At 49.4% G+C, this 24,067-nt stretch overlaps 1 protein-coding gene across 3 annotated transcripts in view; it reads left to right on the top strand.

Annotated features, from left to right (window-relative positions):
* CCDC177 (coiled-coil domain containing 177) overlaps positions 1 to 24,067 on the top strand; it is a 31,083-nt gene that overhangs the window by 1,509 nt on the left and 5,507 nt on the right. Inside the window, exon 2 of one of the 3 annotated variants that reach the window (XM_080396502.1) lies at positions 359 to 21,804. In XM_080396502.1, the coding sequence (XP_080252628.1) occupies positions 367 to 2,307 (1,941 nt within the window). In that variant the 5' untranslated portion in view covers positions 359 to 366 and the 3' untranslated portion in view covers positions 2,308 to 21,804. Of the gene's footprint in view, positions 1 to 337; positions 23,988 to 24,067 lie in introns of those variants that run through there. The other 2 variants (XM_080396503.1, XM_080396504.1) reach the window with 2 other exon arrangements.

Genomic DNA, 24,067 nt, shown 5'->3' with positions numbered 1-24,067 from the left:
CAGACCGGCCCGCGCCCGCTGCCCGCGCATGCCGCAGGGTCTCTGTTCGTACCCCCGGTCACCCCAGACGCCCCCGTCACCCCCGACGCCCCCACGCACGCCCTCACGCACAGCCCACGCACCTTAAAGCCTCCCCCCCGCCCCCGGGCCCGAGCGTACGCTCCCGACGCCCCCCCACCAGACCCGCCTCACCACCCCAGGCGCCCACCGCTGCCCCCCTCCCTCCACAGCCGCAGCCCGGCGGCGCTCCCCCCGCCCGGCCACCCCCGGTGCGGCCCCGCCGCCCTGCGCCTGCCCGGGGGACAAAGGGGCCCGTCCGCGCCGCCCCGCTCACCCGCCGCCGCTCTCTCCCCTGCAGGCCGAGCCATGGTGGAGCCGCCGGCTGAGCCTCCCCCGCAGCCCTGCCCGGCGCCCGGGGGGGCAGCGGCGGCGGCGGCGGGGGCAGAGGCGGCCCGTCCCGGGGAGCAGTCGCCGCTGCTGCACCTGGACCTGTACAACTTCGACTGCGCGGCGGCGGAGGGCAGCCGGTACGTGCTGACCAGCCCGCGGTCGCTGGAAGCCTGCGCCCGCTGCGCCGTGCGGCCGGTGGAGCTGCTGCCGCGGGCGCTGGGGGAGCTGCTGCGGGAGGCCCCCGGGCGCTCCATGCGGGTGGCCGCCGGCCTCTACGAGGCCTACGAGCGGGAGCGCCGCCGCAAGCTGCAGCAGTGCCGGGAGGAGCGGGAGAGGATTATCCGGGAGGAGAAGAGGCGGATCCTCGCGCCCCTCGGCAGCCTGCCGCCCTCGCCCGCCGCCCGCCTCGCCCCCCGCGCTGCCGCCGCCGGGGCACCCGGGCCCCATGGCGGGGGTAAGGCCGGGGCACCCGGGCCACATGGCGGGGGTAAGGCCGGGGCACCAGCGGGCACCAAGGCCAAGAGCCACTCCCTGGACTCGCTGCAGAAGCGCCGCGAGGGCAGCTGGGGCAAGACCTCGTCCGAGTCGGGGGCCTCGTCCTCCTACAGCGGGGAGAGCCTGCGGGAGCGGGGGGGCAAGGTGGGCGGCCGGGGCCGGGGGGGGGCTGCCGCCGCTGCCGGCTCCCTGCTGGGGCGCAGCTTCAGCCTGGGCGACCTCAGCCACTCGCCCGAGACGGCCCAGCGGGTGGAGAGGATCGTCAGGGAGGTGAGGAGGAGGAAGGGCCTCTCAGAGGTGCCCAAGAGGGACAAGAAGATCGCGGCGCTGATGATCGCCAAGCACCAGGAGGCCAGCCTCCTGCGGGAGCAGCGGCAGGCGGCCCACCTGCAGTGGGACAGCCAGCGGCGCTTGGCCGAGCAGCGGAAGGAGCAGGAGGAGAAGGAGAAGCAGAGGGCCCTCCTGCAGGGCCAGCGGATGTGGGAGAGCCAGGTGGAGAAGCGCAGGGGGAGGCTGAGCCAGGAGCAGGAGGAAGCCGCCCTGCTGAAGCAGAGGCAGCGCATGGTGTGCGAGGAGAGGTGGCGGGAGCAAGCGGAGAAGCAAGAGCGGCTGCGGAGGGAGAGGCTGGAGAGGGCCATCCGAGAGGACAAGCAGAAGAAGCTCCATCAAGAGCACAACCTGAAGGCGAAGGAGGAGGGCAAGAAGGAGCACCGGGAGCGAGAGGAGCAGCTCCTGCAAGAGAAGCTGTCCACAGCCGCGCAGAAGAGACTGAAGAAGGAGGTGCAGCTGCAGAAGCAAAAGAAACTGCTCAACCAAGCGGAGAAGCTGAAGCATGAGGCCTTGCTCAAGGAACTGGCCAAGCAAGAGGCAGAAGAGAAGGAAATGCTGAAGGCCTCCCTGGAGATGAGTTTGACGAAGGCTCAGGAGAACTATGAACAGCTAGTGGAGAAGAGGAACCAGGAGCTGAGGGAGAAGGCCAGGCGGGAGGACATGCAGATTCAGCGAGCCAAACTGGCAGCAGAGAAGAAGGAAAGGGAGCAGAAGGAGCACTTGGAGGCCCTGGCTAGAGAGACAGAGAGAAAGCTCCAGCATGCTGCCCAGGTGGCTGAAGAGGCTGTCCAAGAAAAAGCCCGCAAGGTGGTCCTGAGCCGTCTGGAGAAGGAGAAGGTGCAGAAGATGAACAAGCAAAAGGTGGAACAGTATGAGGACTTGCGGCGCAGGGAGATTCTCCTCTCTATAGAGAGGAAGCTGGAGAGGAGCGAGCAGATCTTCAAGGAGAAGACGACTGTGCTAGAAAATGCCAGGTCTGTCGCTCGGGCGTCTTTCCATGTCCGGGAAAAGGTACGGGAGGAGACGAACATGCGCACCTTTGACAAGATGGCCTTGGAAGCAGAACTGCATGCCCACCTGAATAAGAAATGACAGGTCTTGTCGTGGGTGAGTGGTCACCCATCATAAAGCATCAGAAAGCTCCTCCACGTTAACACTTAAAAATCAAGAACAACCAACAACCATCCTAATTTTTTATTTGGGGGGAGCAAGGTACCGCACAAAAATGTGGCAGCTATTTCACATACTGTTTAAAATACGATTTTGTTCTGGGCGTGTTTTAAGGACTGACCCCAGTCATATTTACAGAGGGGAAGCCAGTTTTTTTTTGTCCTCCGCCCCACAAGCACAAATATTTTCTCAGAGGTCTGCAGAAGTCTGCTTGAAGCCTGTGAGTTACCAAGTGATCGTCTACACCAGAGCTGGCTAGAGCTGCACGCTTTTCAGTTGGAAATGCAGACAACAGAGACTACTGACTGCTAGAGCCTACTGACTAAGAACCAAAACCACCCCAGCTGATTCTGGCTTGAGTGACAGGCAGTTTGGTTTAAGTTACAGGGCTGTAATTTTCAAAGCCACTGCACTCCCATGCCAAAGGCAGGGAGGGCTGGAGTGCAGAATGCCATATGCCCCTGGGTGCCCCTTACCCACTGCTGATACCGAGCTAGAGAAAGCACAGATTGAGACTTAGTAACACCATGTAAGTAGACATTATGATCAGAGCTGGGCAGAAGCTGTTAGACCTGCTCACAAACACAATTTTGCTTTTGCTCTTTGCAGCTCTTGCCCCTTCCAGGTTTCCTTGCCTCTACTCCTTTCCAAGTTTCTCTTGCAAATGTCTGTACAATTTCTTCTTTTCTTTTGCAGGAGGGGGAGTAGGAGAGAATTTTGTGGGCAGTCCATGAACTGATGGACACCCACACAACCCACTTATTAAGATATAAATGAATGAACTTGTGGAATCTGGCCTTCGTGGCAAATGTGGATCATTTGTAAATTGAAATCTGCAAATACTGCATAGAGAAATTGGCACCCTTGGGAATTCTCAGAACTCAAGGAGACCCTTAACAACCTTATCCAACTTGGCCTGCTTTGAGCAGGAGGTTGGACCAGGTGTCCTCCAGAGGTCCCTTCCAACCTAATGATTCTATGAGCTGCATCAATGAGATGCTCACCCAGCTCTTATCATTGTCTGCTGAGCAGGGCAGCATTTATCTTTCCACTGGTGCTAACAGTTGTATTCTCATATAGGGCACAAGAATGAGTACATGCACAAAATAAGGTACATTACAGATTCTCTTAGATGGGGATCATGGCTTTTTTTTATAACTCAATACCATTTAGAGGGAACTGAGTCCTTCTGCTGTTAGTGCACTGGAAATGTGAAAAGCCTACCTACCCTCATTCAAGTACAGCATTCAAGTAAGGCAGTGTTCTGCTCCAGGTGTCCATGTTTACTCTCTGCTGGGTTGGAGTTCCAAGCACGCACCCAAACCGGCATTTTCTGTTGTTTTTTTCCGGCTCTGGGCGGCACCAGCTCTTCATTCAGCCATAAGTGACTCCATGCTAGGTTGCTGTGGTGATGGTATCAGACCTGGAACATGGGGGAGAAGCAGCAAGAACAGCCAGGATCTTGTTTCCTTGAGGGTGTCCCTGACATAAAACACAGTAGACGAGAAAACCAGAAGGAGATTGACGTGTGGCACAAACATGCAGTCCTGCGTGCATGGGATACTTACCAGAATTTCCCAGGAGGTGACAGCAGGCCAAAAACCTCTCGGAAAGCTTTAAGGAAGGTGTTACGTGAACAGCAACAACAACAGTCAACCAAGCACAATCTGGTGCCCTGCATGGCCAGAGACATACAAACAGTGTTGAAAATGAAGCAAGTCGGGATTTTCTTGGGTTTTGATGGAACTTGCTCTTCTTTGAATCATGGTACAATTGGTGCTGTTGAGGGCAGGCAGCATCAAAGTGGGAATTGGGGCACCTGAGCCGTTTGCTCCATCGTCGGCTGATTGTGTAATGCCAGACAAGTCCTTGGGGGCTGGGTTTGCTCCTATTGATATAAATGGAAGCAGAGTCAGGCTTTTGGGATTGCTGGGACTTGTAGGAAATAGTAACACTCATATTGGCAAAAATGTCTTCTCCAAAGACTTCGGACAAATGTTGCTAACAAAGCACAAAGTACTTATTTTTTATTTATTTAGTTACTAATTTATTTTAGTAGTTATTAAAATAAAACATATCCATTGGTGAAAAGCACTAATTACCACCAATATCTAAAAATATCAGTAGCTGTGGGAAGGACAGCTGTGTTACTGTTTCCAGCTAGGAGTCTGTCCCCTCACCTTCATCCTCAAAACGGCAATCGGTTTGAGCTGTGAAACCAGTCCTGTTGTAACACCGGACAAGACGCTTGCTAAAAAAGAGTTGTCTTCATGTGTTTTCCATGCTGCTGAGGTCAATGTGTGCCCTTGTCGCTGAAAAGACCTGGAAAAGAGATGTCTGGCAACACTAGAGTTGGGATAAAACCTGCAGTGACTCCAGTATAGCCAACACGTCATCTTGTTTGTAGCCTTTGGGGCTGTAAAGAAAGCCTGCCAGCAGGGATGTGAGGGCTTTTGCTCCCCACGTCATTGCACTGTGGTTGAAATTCACCGCTTTGTCCATTTTATTTAGCAGAGGGCAAACGGGAGAGCTGGAAAATGGAAAGAAAGCAAAATCCATTGGGTGAATGATCAGACACAGTCTCTAGAACAGCAGTTTTCCCGTAAAGGTCTATTGCAATCTACCTGAAGGCTTTGTCCAAACCTCCCTCTGATGGGGCATTTCCAGGGTAGGCTAAGCATGTTTTACAGCCCAGGAGACATGTCTTGGCCACTGACTGTAATTACACCTAGGGCCCATCTCCTGCTGCTGACTGAGTTTGACATTTTGGGGCTACAGCCGAACTAATCAAAACACTCCTACTTGGTGATAATTGGATTCGCAAAATACTGTTCCTGTACTGTGCAGTGTGCAGCTCAAGTTTTGAATGTGAAATCTAAGAAAAAAATATTTTTTTTTCAAAAGACATTAATCTGTGTGTGGCTATTTTTTATTTCTGTAGCGTTTCCAGTCCAAAGTCTGTGAAAGTCAATTGAGTTTGTGAGTTGTTTAAAGTTGCAGCATGGAAAATTTAAGTCAGTTGGGTGGAGGCATGAGAGGTATTTTTTTGGGTCTACTTATGCTTCTGTTTATTTGAGAAGGAGTTTTACTGCTGGATTTGTGTAGGAACAGAAATTAAACCCTGGGACACATATAAAAAGTATGGCCCTTTTAGATGAAGCTTATTTGGCATTTTTGATACTGAGCTGCCAGCTGAGGAGAACTAAAAATCAAAGCAAGCAACATATTAACCTCACAGCTCAGAAGTAGATCACAGCTTCTTTAGAGCGGAGGAGAGGCTGATGACATTTGGTTAGGTCCTGCAGAAAGATAACTTAGATTGGTCCTCTTCTGGGATTAGAAAACACTTTTTAGACTATCACTGTATTATAAGGTTATAATAAAGACTTTGCTTCTAGGACACTTGCATGCGTACTGCAGAGTGATCGCTAGACCTTGAAATACCTGCACTTTAAAAGCAACAGCAGCGAAAGCACAGTTACCAGGAAACTTGTGTGACTGATCCAGCTAGCATCAAGTTCCCATGTTTCAGTTCCTTAACACTTGGAGTCTAGCTCCAGGTTTCATGTTGGATTCCACAGATCTGACAAGACAACCCAAAATCTGGATCCAGTGCCACTAAACATTCAAATCTAAAGCCAAACGCTGACATGTGGACACACCTCTAACTCAGCTTGAAAGCCACTGTGCTGCTTACTACTGCCCATTGACCAGGACTACTGCTAGAAGTTGGCCTGGTGAAAACACTCTGAACCTTCACGGGGTTTCTGAAGTTGAGATACTGAAACATTAAGGAGAAAAACTCCAATATCATTTAAATGTTCTAGAAACAATTACAGGACCAAGTCCTGGGATTCATTTTCAGGTAAAATTTCCATCATTATATACGAATGTTTTGCACAGTGAGACATCATCTAGCACACAGTATCAGAAAAGAAGAATCTGTCACACAGTTGGCTATGGCAGAATAAGACAAGTAATTTCAGATGCCCCAGAACTTGTGTCCTGGTTTCCTTGCGCGGGTGCCTTGTGATTCTTACTTCAGTAAAGCCAGGGCTGCAGGATAAGTTCATCTTGTATTGGACATCAGAGAATTCACACAAGGGGGAGAAGCATTGACTGAAGAGCAGTTTCTTTTGCCTAAGCTCTGGATAAATCTTTCACACATTTTGAGTGTTCATGGACTATCCTGTTTATGTGGATTGTCAAGTTTTTAACAGCATCCGAGCTAAAGCTGGAGCCCTTCAGTGCTGGTGAGTGCCAACAATCCCTTCTGCATGCTGCCTCTTCACACAGAATTCATCACTAAAACATGATCTCTCCGTCAAGACTGAATTTGGCAGATGCATTCAAAAGCTATTAGGAGGAGCAGCTGCACCACCACTAGTTATTAATATTTTACAAAGTATTTTTTAACCCAGTTTATCATAAATTCTTTCACTGCGTGGATGAGAGAGGTGGGGATTAGATTTCTTGCCTTGGTTAACTACTGTATTTCTTTTATGATGCTTATGGAGCTCCAGGCTTATTCTGTGCTAAAATTTCTCCTGGTGCCAGGGGAATTCTGTTCGCTAAACAAATGCTGAATATGTAGTGCACACAGGTCTCAGAGGGGAGAGTGCATGTCTTTACTAAGCCAAGCCTGGACAGGGAGATGTGGGAGACACAGAATTTGCAATACAAAGTCCATCAACTACTTGTTTTCCGGGAGTTCTGCTAAGAACAGCCCCACAGTCACCTGTGCTAGCTGTCATCAGGGAAACGACTTGAGGGGTGAGGTTTTCTGTTCCCTTACTGACCTCAGAGAGCCAGGCTGATCACATCCTACCTGGGGATGGCTTCTCATCGTCACCAGCTGTTACACCAAAACAAGAGATTTGCTTTCAGCTGTGGGTATTCTTCCTCTGGTGGTGAAGGCAAAAATATAATACTTAGAATGCCATTTTGAAAGTCTTGGGGCTTTTAAAAAATCTTTTGTTGTTGTTATTTTTCTTCTTAAAGATGCAGGGAGATACAAGAATGAGATACAAAACTAGTTAGATGCGGCATACTCTGGGTGATGACTGTGCTCTCTTCACACACAGTTCTGCTTTGCAGACCTGGGACCATGCCCTTGCTTAGTAGAGCAGCCACCACATCCAGGCGAGCAGAGGTGCTCTGGGAAGGATCTGCCTGTTCTTAGGTCGCACAGGCTCCCTGCAAAACATGCAAGTTTAAGCTCATTTAACGCTTTGCTGAGTCAAGGTCCTAGGGACTTAAGTTTGTTAGAACCGGACTTGGCTGTCATAGTTGTAAAAGGCAGCTGTCACAGGCAAAGAGGAAGACACCGGCTTAGCCCAGTCCCTCTGGAAATGAGCCCTGTGGCGTGTGCTTTGCAGCACAGTACAGGCATGTTCTAATGTGAGCTGATGGAGCCCTAATACAACTTGTGGGAGTGCAGCCCCACAAGCCCTTGGCAAGCAAGTAGCACCTGCTGTGAAGAGCCAGTATTGAGGCACGGTAAGGAAATCATAATGCTTCTGCTTCTAGGTGGGAGGCAGCTCTGCCCTTCTTTTTGGGAAGATGTTACTAGACAGTGTTTTGAATAGAAAACACTGGGAAGAGGAAAAATTGCAAAACTATTCTATGCAAGATACCTGGAAATACATTCCCATATATGCAGAACAGCCAGCACTGTGGGGAATGCCAGTGTTCGGAGCCTTCATAATGGGATATGCTCCACATCCCACATGCCTCAGTGCTAGGGCATAAAAAATTCAGTTCTAGGCTGACTTCTTTGTCCTTAGCCCTTTGTTTGAGCATGGCTCTTTGCTGTGAAATATGACCTTGTTATCCTAAGATTCTAGTCTGAAAGGACCCAAATCATTCTCTGGCAACTTGGCACTGATCTCCTACGTCTCTCTCATTCAGCAGGAAATCCCCTGCATTATAAAACCATTCTAGCAGTAAGAAATATCCTGTATTACAAAACCAAACTGCCAGTGCTATTTTGTTCTTATGTGCTTTACACAGCTCCCCACATGTAATCTCAGGACCAGTCTGTGAGGTAAAATAGTTATCGCCCCCAGCCTAGCATGGGAAAACTGAAGCAGAAAGAACTAATGTGACTTGCCCCAGGCCATGCTGGCCTCCGTGGTCTAGCTGGAACTCTCACATCCCTGTTCCCAAAGCAGCCCTCTAATTAACCGCGCCTGGTTGCAAGGGAAGGGTATCCCTGTGCCCCTGCTGTGGCAGCTCCGCTGGCTCCCACTCTGCAGCTGGTGTTCCGTGGAGGATGAAGGTTTTAAAGGTGCCAGCCTCCACTTCTGGGCATTGCCCCCAAACCTCGAAGCACTTTCAAATGGGTAGCCTGAAGGTGAGTGGCCCAGATAAGACTGTGCTGGGATCCTGGGACAGAGGCAGGGTGGGAGGAAGATGCATTAGCAGAAATGGGTAGGAGATATAGATGGAAATGTTAAATGAAAGAGCAGGCGTGAACTGTAGAATCTTTATACCATTCTGGCTAGCTAGAATCGCTTATGTTTCTATGTATGACAGCATACAATAACACTTCCTTTCAGCACATTAAAGTTACAGGGCCCAGTGCATCCCATTAGTTACCTCCCTAGAGTCAGCAGAGTTATTCCAGAAATAAATACAGCCTAGCTATATTAAACTTCATTTATATAAAGACATTATTTATACATACATTATTTATGTAAATCATAGTGGCTTGGGATAGATTATGCTTCCAAGAGCTTGGTGGAAATTTCACCCTGCCTGCCCTGTACCCAGGCAACAGGATGGGAGGGTCACGTATCGGTTGGTATTTTTAGGCTGGGCAATGAGTTTGTCAATACCCTGTGCTGCATGCTGTGTTCCTGGGTGTTTGCAAAGCAATGTCTGCTTAAACAGCTCGCCACAGCCGAAGGCAAGAGCAGCTGGCACAGAGGCGCCTTGTCAGACAGCAAGCTAACAGTGGGGAGTAAGAGATTTGGCTCTGCGTCTGTTGGATGCTACTGGGAATGTCTTGGTTTGTAAGAGGGTGATGGGATAATTTCTTTTTTAATCACCTCCAAAGTAAGCTGTGCTATTTTTTGACATTTCTTTCATGATGTATAAAATATGGGAAAATAAATGAGGAAGGGAGCGCAAAACACAGATGTGTAGGTAAAGCAGAAAGGCATTTTCTTTTCCCTTCTGAAAAAAGCCCTGAGCATTATGCCAGCATTTGAGGGGTTTGTTAAGTGCCAAGTTGTGTGCATTTTGTTAGACCCTAGGAGGGGGGGCCGCTCCGTTCACAACCTTTGCTACCTGTGCACCTGTGTTCTGTACATGCTGAACAAGACAGGTTTCACGTTTACCTCCCAGTAATAGCTGTTTTCTTCAGACTTCAAGGGAAAAGGGATTTCTGCAGCCCTCACCCAGGCATTGTCTAGGAGCCTCTGCACCTTTTTCAGCTCCCACCAGATTCAAGCCATCCTTAATTCCTAGCCAGTTTGGTCCTGAGGCTCCTGCTCCTGTTGCCTGCAGCTAGGTACCTCAGGGTGCAACCAGGTCTCCACTTGTCTGTAGAGGCTTCAAGCCAACCAATTTGCCCTGCTCTTCCTTAAACTGAGGCATGCCCGTGCATGAGCAACTACAGGAACTGCCCGAATCTGGGCTTTGGGCCTTAGGGTGGTATAGATCGATAACCTACGCAAGAACCAAGGTGTTGCGATGTAGCAAAGGGGTGCTGCTGTTTGGATTTTAAACAGCAGCACCACTGCTAATTTGCTTCCCTTGCACTGCTTTCCCAGACAGCATACCTGGAATGGAGTGAGCACTAGCAGCCCCAGAAGAAGTGATTAGGTATTTGCCATCCATGCACAGACAAGTGCCTGGTATGGGAAGCGGTGCCCGTTCTTGCATGAGAGGGAAGCTTTCTTTTCTGCAATTACCATTGCCTGTGCTGTGGGGACAGGCTGGCATCCTGTCTAAGATACGTCCACCCTATCGTGACTGTGGTGACTTCCAGTGAGGTGTGGGTGTGACCAAGCCAGTGTTAAACAGACCAGCTCAGCCAGCACTAGCAGTTTAACTGCAGCAGTGCAGAGCCTGGGATGGGCTAACTGGTCCAGCATTCCCCAGCTTCTTCTTAGGGGCTTTTCAACCCGTCTTGGGCTCTACCGGTAAATTCATAATCAGCTTATATAGGCCTGCATGACATGTCATGACAGGAATTTTAGACGTATCTTAACAGCTCTGAGTCACAACATTGCTTTTTCTGCTAGCAGTTTCACCTACTGCTGTGCAGAAGTAAAGCCAGGGAGGATTGTTTCAGTAAACTAGAGCTGACCCATCTGCTCTCAGAAAATGCTAGGCAGGTAGGCAAGCTGAGCATCCTTCCGGGCTTTATGTAGCACTAGAGCTCCTGACATCTTAGGTTTGCTTTAGATACACTCCGTATCACTGTGCATGGTAGCTGTCCAACTCGCATCTCTTGGGTGCTGACAGTCCTAATATTTTCCAGGCAGAAGGTACTCTGTCTTGTAACAGAAGTTTTCTGTGATTCCTACAACATTTCAAAAAACCTGCACATACCTCTTTGCAGTCAGGTATTTCGATGCATTTTATTTACAGTTCCATCAAAAAGTTGTGCAAGTAGAGGTTCATGAAGGCAGTGATGTTCACACCTAGAGTTACTATCAACTAAGTTTCTCTGATCAGACCATACTGTGCTACTCTATAGATATCTCACAGCTCCTGTAGTCTCTGGGAACCTGCAGATCCCTCCCTGCAAAGACACTGTACTATAATGCAGAAGCCACACGATTCAGTCACAGCCCGTGAGTCCCCAAACTCACAGAAAATGTACAGTGAGCTACCAGGGGAATTTCAGCCGTCTCCTGGAATCTGCAGTGGCCCTTTTCATCTGTCCTGATGCCAGTGCGGTATAAACTCGCATGTTGCATGGTACCTGCTGACCTAGTAATACTGTCTGAATCTTCTCCATGACAACACACTGCAATGTCCTCAGGTACAGGGAGGCATTCTGCAAGCAGGCAAAGCTGGCCAGGGAGTCAGCGTATCACATGTAAACAGTATAATTTTAGCATACGTCTTGTCTATGAGGAAGTTGGAGGCACAAATGCAAAGAAACAAAATGTCTCCCCAGAGGAAAGAAAATTCCTGAACATGAGAGAGAAGAAAGAAATGGCACAATAGAAGATTTAACCTTCAAATCATAGGAAACATGGTTTATAGATCTTAATCAACAGATGTGCATGACCAAACAGCTCCTTTCACACAATGTTTTGGATAACCTCAGGGAATGAAGAATGGTGGAGGGTACTTAGGACCATAGGTAAGAAAGGAACAGTGTTTTCCAACAAGGGTTGGCACTGGCTTGAAAGCTGAGTGGAGAAGTGTGGAAAAGCTGTTCTAGACACCTCCAAAAATGGTGGCTCTCACACCACTACAGCAAAGAAACATGTCCTGAATGCATGGTGGGAGTAAGGAGGGAAAAGAGAATCCAGCTCCATGGAGCTGGAATAAGTGCATGGAGGACTTAAATGAGTGGACAATATAATGAAAATAGGACTGGGACCCTAATAAGAGTCACAATGAATTTTGAATTTTTTAAGGTTTCCTTCCTGTTGAAGGCTCCTCCCTTACAGTAGCAAAGAGAAGCCTTCTGCAGTACCCCAGCCCGGTGGCTTCCTCCACCCCAAGCTTGCCTGGGTGCCTCAAGGGGGCTGGCAGGCAGCACCCCATGACATTAGGAGGGAGTTTGAGCTAAGCTGCCACCCTCTGGGTCAGCAGCCAAGGGTGCCCAGCAGAGGCTCCTGTGGAGAGGGTGATGAGGAGTGTTTCTTCTAGCGTTTGAATGCAAGCTGGCACTAAAAGGATTTTACCCTGTGTCGGTGCTAGGATGATGAACTACAGAGGTATCTAGCTGAAGGGCACAGGATGAGGAAGCACTTTTCTGCTGAAGATTGTTTTAATTCTGTTTCCCCCCCCCACCCTCATTAAATATCAAATTTAATGTCAAACTGCCAGAGGTTGGTAGAGACCCACAACATGCCCATAGCCCAGTTCTGGTTAGGGAACCAGCGAGGAGGCTGGCAGTGTCGCACAAAGGCCAGATCCATGCATAGCTTTATCTGTAAGCACCATTTCGATTCAGTCACCAGACCACAGGGCTGCCAGCTGGGTTCATGCCTGGTAAAGGTCAATCGCCCAAAGGCAAGCACATGGTGACAACTAGCACAGTCCTGTGTCAGAACAGAGGTGACACCACAGCCAAAGGAAACGTGGGGCTAGGGCTGTTTCCAAGGAGGGCAGGGACCTTCTGAAAGGGAAAGCCAGGTTAAAGGGGAATCATAATCCTCAACTGTGCAGTAACAGTGTGGGAAGAGAGGACTGCTCAAAAGGAAATCGGTCCTCGACTGTCTCACCACTGGCAGGTTGTGTGTGGGCTCATGCCCCCATCTTCTCTGACAGGGGCAAGAAGCAGACCCTGAACAGAAAGGGGGGGGACAGAAGGCTGGCTGCAGGGATGCAACCTCCTAGGTCAGACCTTGTCAGTCAAAGCTCTCACTTTGATTTCACTTGCAGACAGGACCCTAAATATCACCGGGGGACTGGGCTTCAACCATCAGTGACTTGACCCTGAAACCTGGTCATGCATTCAAGTTCTGAAGCATTTGCTTGGACATTAAGGCAGGCTTGTGAGGCTTTCCAGCACGCCAGCTGGATGCTTCACAGCCACATCCCAGCCATGACTTTGAAACAGCAGAACAGGTTGTATCTCATCCTTCCCCAGTTCAAGTCAGCAGGATTAGTTGGTTATTCAGGAGTCCATTCCTCCATCAACAGAGTGGAGGCAAAAAAAGTATAAGTGTTCTTACATATGCCAGCTAGCTGACAGGATCAATATGCAAAGGGACTCCCTGATTTCTGACATGACTAAGCCCTCAGACGACTGTTTGTTTTTACCATATGGCTCTATCACTTGATAAATTAGTGCCCTAGATATGCTGGTTGTTTGCCATTCTGCCACCAAATTAATTCAGGAGTGTGGGCACATACAACCGCAGTTTCTGCACTGTTGTCACCATTTCTGAGGTCTCCAGACCTATTGCAAACTGCAGTATTTTTGCAGCCCCTCCTACCCCCCCTCCCTGGCACCAGCTACCAAAGGGATTAAACATGGCGTGTTATCTGCTGCAGTGGCTTAATCACTAAGCAAAGTGCTCATCCCCTGACTGCAAGGTCAAGGAATTATCTTCCTGACAGATAATGCAGCCAGGGCTTGGAATGAAATGAGGAGCTGAACTGTCATTGCGAGCCCACAGGCCCCAGCTTTATTGCAGTTTCTGGGAGAGTAATGCCATCAAGATGCTATGGAAGTGCAGCGTGACTTTTCCCATCTGCCCTGAGAGGCCTCTTGATGGCAGGGGAAGATAAACAGATAAACACAAGAAAAATGGTATTCAGATTTGTGCACACATGTCTCCCTCCCATAAACACCCCCTATGCCAAACCTGTCCCTCTAAGAACAAAAGGTTTTGATGGCTGAATATATTTGGCACCACATACTAAAAAGAGAACATTGTGCAGGAAGAGCTTTTAATAGACTGTGAAGAACGAACTGAGCACTAAGTCTGGGCCAGGAAAGTGACCTCGGGGGAAACACATATACCTAGAAATATGGTTTCGGGGGGGCAGAGGTCCTGTGCATTAGTTTCAGTAGAAGGTGGGATGTCCTGTTCCCATGTAAGCTAGCCTGCCAGCCCCACAGCTCACTGCGTACAGAGACAGTCCCACTGGGCTGCAAGAGGGCAGCTGAAGGCAGCAGTGAAACAGCTCTTCATTCAAGATTTAAATACAAGGAATCCAGATCTGCTGCCACTGTAAAAGACTGAGGACAACTCCTGACACAGAGAGCTACAAAACCAGATTCTTACTAGGGATTAACACAGGGCATCAACTCCCACAGCTTTGCTGTGAGCACCTCGGGACCTTCTGCACACACCCAGGCAGGACAAGCCACGGTCCCCTGCCTAGTGGCTGCCCAAGATTGGCCCCATTTTGTAGATGAGGAAGTCGTAAGCTGTGATTACAGAAAAAGGCTGAGAAGATAAGACTCTCTACCCAAAGCTGGGTGATATGAATAGCTCCCAGCTCCCCAGGTGACTCCTTGGAGGTCACATACATGACAGTAACCGCAGAGGAGGAACCCTCACCTCTTCACCTTAGCCAAGAGGCCAGGTCCCTATGACTCTGGTAGGAATCACACACACACTACATCTTCCTTGTTGCACCTTTCAAAAGCAGCTAAGCAATCAAAGGACATTTTCCCACCTCCCTCTACATCTTGCCTTTTGCAGTCCTGCTGTTCCCTAAAGATCACAGTTATAATAATACATCTGTGAAATACCCACGCCCTGCCAAGTCTGTGGGGCTTACCTGTGAACAGCAAGGGCCACCCGGCAGCCAGAGGCGTTGCTCTCCTCCGTCTTCCCACCAAGAAGCAGCACTGAAGATGAAATGTGAGATGCAACAGAAACAGCTCCCACCTCAAGGCACTAGATTAGCCCAGAGTCTGCTTGGCAGATTCCACTCTTCTTCAGCTATAAATCAAAATAAAAATGTTTTTATTACTTTCAACTCTGAAACATGGAGGGTCAGGTCATCTTTGAGATCTGTGTCTCTATTAAACTTTGTAGACTGAGGTCACAACTGTGGGGAGGTGGGAGAGACAGAGCAACTGCTGACACTGCATTTTCTAGGAAAGCAAGCTGGATGGGCAGGTTGGTAGTTCAAGCTTTCTAAGCTGAATGCATTGCATATGAAGAGCAAGAGGGAGGCTTCCTGAGATCACGTGTGTGCTGTTCATCCTCCCGGGTCAGGGCACAGACATCAATGCCCTTTCCACACACCCACCTCCAACAGCTCCAGCCTAACAACAGAGACAGAGATACTTAAAAAAAATACAGGCAGGACTGGCAGGCAGAATAAGTAACCTGCCTGCCCTGCAAGGGACCTGATAAGCTAGCTGCAAAGAAGGGTCCTTCTTTCCCATCACTTATTTCAGGTGAAAACAACAAAACCCCGTAGTGCTCCATGTGGAAAACTGAGTGCTAATAAAGCTTTGGCTTTCCACTCAGCTGCTGCTTCTCAGCTCCCCTCCCTTTCCCACCTACACCTCTCTGCGCCTCTGATAATACGTATATTTCTGCATTGGTCTTAATTAGGAAAAAAGATTGCTCTCTTCATTAAGTGACTCTGAAGAGCAGATATGGGGGAACGTGCATCCGAGAGCTGTCTGCCTTGCAGCCTGCCAGGGGCCTTGTCTCCTCAATGTCTGTTCTACGGCCGCTGTCCCCGCAGCCACCACAACCCAAGCCTCAATGTCACTTTGGCCATGGCAGAAAGCTGGACAATCCCATCACAAAACCCACATTTCTGCTCTGGAACACAGATGTGCAAGAAACCCTTTTAACCACATGGAAATCAAGCACTTTCTACCTCTCCTTTGTGTGCTTCTCTCCACAGGGATGATGCTTGAGGTTGTGGCTGGGTATGTACTCCAGGGCTTGTTCTGGTCAAGTTAGAAGCTGCTCCCCAGGAAGGGCAATGGCTACACAAGTCTACCAGGTCAGCTGGGGGATGGCATGAGCTGCCTTCTCCTTCCACAAAACTCCAGCCAGGCACCTCTGCTTAGACTGATTTTCCCATTTCATTGAGCTTCACTTCTCCCTACAAGTAGACTTTATTCATGACTTCCTCTACATTCCATCATGGTCCAGCTGACAGCATGACCACCAAGAAAAGGATCATCTCTTCCAGTGAATTCACTACCCCCCAGCCTCCAAAGGCTACAGCCACTAGCCTGGATAACAATACATAGTCCTGAAAAAAATGGCCTGTATATGTCTAGATACAAACAGCCCTTGGAAAATGTATGTAATTAAATACAGCTCCTTCAGCAGTGAGTGTGAGGAGTCTGGGCCAGCCACTGCTTTCCTTCTTTTCCCTGTTAGTGATGCCAGCTCCATGGAAGGTGGTGTGGCCTGAAAATCCTTCCTGCTGTGTGAGATGGGGTCCCTCACACCAAGTACTTTGGTTCCCCTCCTCCCCCTTGGTCCGGTGCTGCCAGCTGGGTTTGCCAGGTTTCCCTTGGGGACCCCTCTGCCTTTCAGCTCTCCGTGCACAGCCGAGCCACATGCACGGCCAGCCCACATGCTCCCCAGCCAGGTGCTGCTCTGGAACACCTCCTGGAGGGTTCATGCTGGGGTGTGTTTAGGTGTGTGTTGGTCCAGGCAGAAATAATGCAGACAGGGAAATCCCCAGTAAGTGCCAGAGACAACATGCCGCAGATCCTGTTCCCAAGCCTTTCTTGCCATAGATTAGAATAATGCTAAAATTCACCCAGTGGTAAGTAGGTGAAATGTATTCATCTGTGGCAGACAGGAGAAGAGATTAGAGGCTGTAGTGGTCTTTCCTAACTTTAAGCTTTTCAATAAATCCCTGAAGATTAAGGAGAGAGGAGATTCCATAAAATAAAATCTGATTTGTCTTTGGCACAGCTGTCCATCCAAAGATGAGTACTCACATCCTGCTTATGTTTAATTCACATTTATCCACACCCAGCCTCCAGAAAGTGAGCTGAAGTTATGACCTCACTACCATCATTAGCACCCGTAACATGGCAGGCTGTGATACCAGGGCCGTAGGGATGGCAAATAGTGACCCATGTCTCCTCAGAAAGGAGAGAAGATTCATTTCTTGTTACCTTGGGAACTCACACCCTTTCACAACAAACATCACCTGGACAGGCAGAGAAAAAGCAGAATATAGTCCTGTCTGTTCTACTGTCTCCTGACCTTATACAACATGTCCTTCTTCCTCCATAATTGATGTCTCCTGCTGCAGAAGCAGCCGCGGCTTCTGCTTCTTTGGCTATCCCATTACAGCAGTAAAAAGCGCAAGCAAATTATTCTGCAGAACAATTCAAATGCATTCAGTGCCTTAAATCAGGAAATCTTTCTTTATAACACTACCTCCTCCTTGCTGTGCAGCTACACTGTCCACTGTCTGGGGGACACACAACCTCCTCCTCCAAGTAAAAGGTTACTTGTTTTCTTTTCTATGACATAAACATCCCCAATGCATTTAAGAGGGATGCATTTCCAGGGCTTTTAAGATGTAGTTGTATTTTGTTAAATCATGCAGATAAGAAAGTGGGGAGGAGATTTCTGGCTTGCCAGCTGTCTGACCTGGCTTATTTACATGATGTTAGCACTAGGAAATGCACTAGGTTTATAGCCTTCGTGATTTGAGACTATTTATCAGGAGAAAGGTAACAGCAAGGAAAAGGGCCCATCAGGCTTTCTATACAGTAACTTTAAAACCCACAGCAGCTCTGAGCCCCATGCCCCAGCCCCTGCCCTGGGACAGGCTGCTTGCCCCCTTCACTGGCACTGCTCTGCACATGGGAGCTGCGTGCCCTGCCATGCCCACAGGGAGCTGCCACCACTGATCCTCATCCAGGGGAGCCGGACAGATGCTCAGCTCCATGCCTTGAGCAGGTCGCTGAAAGACTTGGAAAAACTGAGGCTGCAACTGACCTGGCTGCTGCAGGGTGGAGGAGCAGAACTGTTTCTCCGTGCAGGATTAACAGGCTGTCCCTGCTGGGGCTGTTTGCTCACACGCAGCTTTCTCTGTGGGTCTGGCAGTGGCAGCTACAGTAAAGACTCCAGGGTGACCTTCAGTTATAAAGCACACCATGTTTCACCTGAAAGTAAAGCTTTCTGGTCTGCTCTCTGCCTATGAGGAAAGAAAATCAGAGGAAAAAACCAGAAAATATTTCTGAGCATATTATTTTTGGGCAAATTATTTTCAGGCAAAACAAGAAAAAATAAAAAAGACCTCATTATGAAATACTTCTTTCAATAGATGACATATATTTGAGATCTGCATTTAATACATGTCATCATTTTATGTATGTGTGTATATATATGCATGCATCTGCACATATATACATACCTGTGTGTGAATACATTAAGGGGGGTGAGGTGAGTTGGATTCCATGCTCGTTAGCAGCTTGCAAGGGACACACGATGCCAGCCGACTTTCTGAAGTACAGGAACCCTGAGCCTCCCAGCAAAGACTCAGGCTGGTTTGGCAGAGGCACCAGTTCCTCAGCCTGCCCTTTACGCCTGTGAAACACACCTGGAAAAGAGCTGGGACGTGCACCCTGAAAGGGCCCACACTGCAGGGGTGAGGCAAGGGGGGACCAGGCACCTCCTGCCCACCTTTGCACTTGCAGGGCTTGGCCCAAAGCCACGTATGAAGTGGGCTGTGGAGCAAGGAAGGAAGGTGCCTGGTTAACAGCCCCGGGTGTTCGCTGCCCATCTCTATGCATTTTCTGCATGAAACACTCAAGTCTGAAAGACTTTGCAAGTAGGATGAATAATATTTTCTAGACAGAACGCCAGTGTTATGAAAAAAGCATGAGCAGCTACTGTCATCTGCAGCCCAGGTCTCACCTCCTTTGCCCTCTCCAAGGGGAGCGGCTCCCCAGCTCCACCATGGCACCCCCCTGCCTGGGTGGCACCGTCCTCCCACCGCTCCCAGTGCAACGGAGCCTGCCAGGGCAATGCTATTTTCCACGCCAGTGAGATAGCCACAATTAGCCAAAGATGAACAACAAAGGCCAGCTGAGGGAGCAGGCTGGAGGGGAAGGTGGGGAGAAGCCAGGGAGAAGCCAGCTTGCCCTTCACAATTCTGCTCAGAGCTGGGGAGAGCTGGATGGGCAGGGAGGGAGAGGGAGGGGATGTTCCTCATGCTCCGACCCTCTTCAAGTACAGGCAGGACCAAAACTCCTGACACAGGGAATGCACCAGAACCAGAACAAGAACAAACAAGAACCAACATCTTTCAGGTCTGCTCCCTCCTGTCTGGCCAAGGACAGATGATCAGGAAGCTTTATTCCTCTGCAGTCTGCTAGCTGCAACAGCTATTCTTTGCTTCCCTGCTAGGTCTGCTCATTCCTTCCAATTCAGCTGGAAAGCAACTGCTTTCCCTTCTCCTTCTCTCCTGTCCTCACCTGGGAACGAAGCACAGGCAGCCCCCCGCCAGGCAGCCCCTGCAGCCTCCCAGCACTGACCTGGGACCGAAAGGGCGGGTAGAGCAGAGCGCTACACGGGCAGGGACAGGGAGATGCTCTTCTCCCTTCAGGGAATGAACGAGGTACCTTCCACACCTACTCCCAAAGGCCTTTCCTAAGGCTGGCTCATTAAATCCCCTCCCTCCACTCTGCTGCTGAAAGGTCAGCGGCGCAGGCCTGCCCTGCCGGGATCCAAGTGGCCAGAGGCAGTGCGGGCGCTGGGATGCAGGAGCAGCTCAGGCAGTGGGTATGGGTTTCTCTGCTCCTGCATGGCAGCACAGGGCTGCAAGCTGAGCTCCTGCCTGCTTGCAGGGGGGAGCCAAAGGTTCCCATGACATTGAGCCCCTGTGAGTTTGGCTGGAGAGGTGTCACGAATGTCTTTTGCTGCATACAGGTCTGGGGGTGCTCGATGTTGCCACAACCCCCCTGCTGCTTCTGAATAAGGCTGTTACTCAGCAGCAGTTAGTCACAGCTGGAGGGATTTTCTTTGTAGTGAGCAGCCACCAAACCTAATCCCGTGGCCAGCATCAGGAGCCAGCCACAAGCTAAAAGGAGAACATAGATTTAGCGGACACGCTCCCTCAGCATCAGTCAAAGCAAGGGGCTAAAGTCTCCTCCAAACAAATCCATTTTCCCTTAGTGCAGGGCTGGCTTCAGACTTTGAATACGGTGTGTCCTGCCACTTCTCCTCACCCAGGCTTTGCACAATTGCTTATTTTACCCGTCTACGGTACCTTTGAATGACTGGGACTTTTCTGTCCTCATTTTGGAGCCCACGTTCCCCCTACATAGAGAGGAAAGCTGGCTCTGCCTGCACATTGTTTCCCTCAATCTAGATAAATTCTGCATTAAACCACACCTGTTCTTTATTTGTGGGCAAGGAGAAACTACAAGAGACATTTAGGAGCAGGAGCAAAAAAAAAAGTGTGCCTGGCTTCACTGCTATTCCCCACATCCCCTCGTGGGTCAGACCATTTGTCTGAAGTACTGCACGCTCGATCAAAGGGGGATCTAGAGGGCTGCTGCTGCAGGCTAGAGAAGTTTCTGAACATCCAGATCAACTGAGAATTGCAGGAATTTCCAGCTTCTGCCAGTCAACCTGTAGATATCCAAAACCTTTCCAGTACCAACATACTGATTTTTGCCCCTCTGAGCAGCTGCTGCATACACACAGCTACCCGCAAAGGAGGACAACTGTAAGCCATGTCCCCACATCACCTAACTAGGCCATGCCAGTGCTAGCTCAGCTGCGTTTTCTCACTGTGTCTTGCTCAGCAGCCGTAAGCTGGGGAGAGGAAAAGGGGGCCTTAGCTGCAGACCCTTCTCTGAGCACCTGGGACTGGATTCCAGTTGGGACCCAGGGTGCTTTTTGCTTACTGAGAAATAGGACACGCTTTATTTTTTAAGCACACCAACCCACTATCAGTAGTGCTCTAGTTTTTAGTCACACCTGCTGCACTCCTACTTTTCAGTCTCATTCCTGGTAAAGTCTCCTCACCTTGTCCTCACCCGCGGCAAGCATGAGTGTTGTGCTGCCAGCAGAATCAGGAAAGCAAAGGAGGAATGAACTCATTGGCTGTTCCCAAGTAAGCTGCAACCCATTCTCTCTGGCAATCTTTGCAGCAAGCCTGCTCCTCTCTTGCTACGAAAGCCACAGCATTCCCACCTTCTTGCCAAGTCATTTTAAGTCTCCTCACAGTCTCACATGCCACTGAAATGAGTGCACCTAAGAGCACAGCCTACCTCTGTCACCCAGGGTCCTTGAGTGCTTGTGAACCATCCCAAAGACGGAACTCCACCATGCGTACTGTTTTCCTGTTTGTGCCTGTGCTTTCAGCAGTGGCTCTAACACAAGCCTCCAGCCATGCTTCCATCAAGGCTGAAAGAGCCAGCACCTTTTTTGAACTGGGCTTAATCCCATTGCACCAAGTCAGTTTTCTCACACCCACCATAAACAGCTCATTTTCAAGCCCCCTAAATGCTAAAATGCTAAAAATATTTACTTCTATTTTGCAGAGCTTAGGGGGGAAAAAAAAAAAAGAGAAAAAAAAAAGCCAACAAAAAACAGAACCTGTTTTCCTCATGCCAGAGGAGCAGGGGCTGGCATCTCCTGCAGGCAGCTGCTGACACACAGAGGAAAATGGGGGCTTTCTCCTGCCCCCAGAATTAATGATGAAGAAAACAATGGTAGCAGCAGCTCTAGGATGGGACCTGTTCCTCTGCTCTTGGATGGTTTCCTCAGAGAGGTTTGAGGCAGGGGTGCAGTCAAGAAGAACTCAAGGGTAAGCAGAGTTCACGTATTTTAAGCAATGCAAAGTTTGCACTTTTCATGATCATAAAATAAGAACACATGACCCTGCCGAGTTATTTATTGCAACACCTCTGACTTAGCAAAAGGTGCCTTTGCTACCCTCACAAAGTAGCCTTTATGATTTTTCTTCCTCTGAAATGCCAGATCTGCCAACATGGGGGGGGAATAAAAAAATATGTTCGTTTCAGCAGTACAGCACGTCCTACACTTCGTACTGGTGGCCAATACAAGCAGAAAGAGCTCAGACACCTGAGCGAGTACTCGGTTGGATCTTTATCCATTTTGGCTTTGGAGTTAAACCTGCAGCAGGAAGTAAATGCTACTTAATATAGAAGAAGGGATGTGATCTCAGTGGGCAGAGAGGTACTGCAGGTTGTCAACAAAGCACACGTGGCTGCCAAACTGATGGTCCTACCTGGCCCCGCTTATGGTGACTGTCACCCCCACAGGACACCTCTGGCCCAGCTCTCAGGTGGCTGACTACAGCCAGTTCCTCAGGCTTGGTCATTTCTCTCATTGGTGGCCATGCTCAAGCTAGGTGGATAACAAATTGTGCACGGACTAGGCGAAAAACTACAGGATTGTCCTTGCACCAAGAGCATCAGGTAGAAAATGCTAAAAATAACAGCATCCTTCACAGTCACAGCAGCACAAAGAAGCACTGAGTGTCCAGGCAAGCCCCAGGACCAGCCTGAAGCTAAACCCTGGAAAAAAAAACTTTCAGAGCACGGCCACCTTCCTGGGAGCAACTTCTTACTAGACACAACGTGAGCCATCTTCTTCTGTCCCTCTAGCAACAACGAGTAACTGCATTGAAAAGTATTCAAAACAGACTATTTCTGTGAAAAACCAACATCTTATTTCCAGAGAGAGACCTTGTTACACTAATGTCCTAAGCGGAAAGCCTCCCTACCACCTTGAGCTAAAAAAAAAAAAAAAAAAAACTATACTCTCTAGCTGAAAATTCTACCAGCCTCTGTCACTTGTATTCTGTGCCCAGCAGTGCATAGCACGCAACCATTTCTCCTTCGTTATTGACTTCTGACCCCGAGGGCAGTTTCCATTTCTTGTCCACTTTCCCTCGTTCAGAAGCAGCACGCGTGGAGGAGCCAGGCTGCAGCTGCCTCCCGTTCCCTGCCATTTACCTCTGTGCAGGAGCAAAGCCTTGGGGCAGCGAGCACCAGGGGAGCGCAGAAGCCCTGTCCTTCAGCAGGAATCACTCTTCTACACCAGGGACTGAAGCAGCCTGGAGGCTTCGTGCAGCTTATGTAGAGGATGAAATTAACCTTTAAATTAACCTTAGCGGGAGGCACCGTTCACATTGTGAGTAGGCAAGGCGACACAGAAGAGAATCAGCAGGTTCACACCTGCCAGTGTCTGCAAAGGAAACCGTATTTGAAAGTGTCTCTGAAGGGGACAACAGGGAAAGTCTCGATGGGGAAGAGAAGGTCCCAGATGATAGCCAGCAGGTGGAGGTGATGGAAGAATGGCCACAATCCGGCTGTTCTGAAGCTTCTGAAGAAAAATCCTAGAACTGCAAACCATCCTATATCTTCTCCTATCCTTGGACACAGGGAAACGATTTAGGGAGCTCTCCTGAGTGGAGGGCGTTCTCATCTCATTCCTGGTTCTCCCAGTAGGAGAAAGTGATCTAACCCAGGATTACTAGTGGAGGTTATTTGAACAGAGGTAGCAACCTATCTGTAAGCCACCGTCCTGTTACTGTATTGCATTAAAAATACAGACATAACATTGAAATCAGTAAATCTGTGTCCTTCAAACAGAATAAGGAGACAGTCGCTATGGTGCATAGACCCAGCTTTGTGCTGACTCTGTCAGGGAGTTTACAGGGTAGTAGATCCCTCTGCAGGACTAGCATCTGCAGCAAGGAACCATCGATGCTCCCCACCAGCCTGCCTTGCTGGTTACACGGAGAGCTGTTCACATAGGCTTCAGGTAAGCAAGTGGGAGATTCCTTCATTAGATTTGATACATCTTGGCTTTAACTATACACACATTTTACAAGTGGAAGTGGGTAGCAAGGGTGAAAGCATTTTTACATACAGCCAGTCCTTTTGAGAGGTGATGTTAAGCATGTAACACAACAGCTCGATGAAGCAGATGAAGTGGGCTGGCAGTAAATGAGCATGTCACAATGATTTTCCTTAATTCCTGCAGAGGCAATTTACCATCATTTCAGTCGACAGTGTATCAGGAGCACACAGGAATTCACT

Source organism: Falco punctatus (assembly GCF_963210335.1).
Source record: "Falco punctatus genome assembly, chromosome: 7".
NCBI lineage: Eukaryota > Metazoa > Chordata > Aves > Falconiformes > Falconidae > Falco > Falco punctatus.
This window is presented reverse-complemented; position numbering and strand designations above follow the sequence as displayed.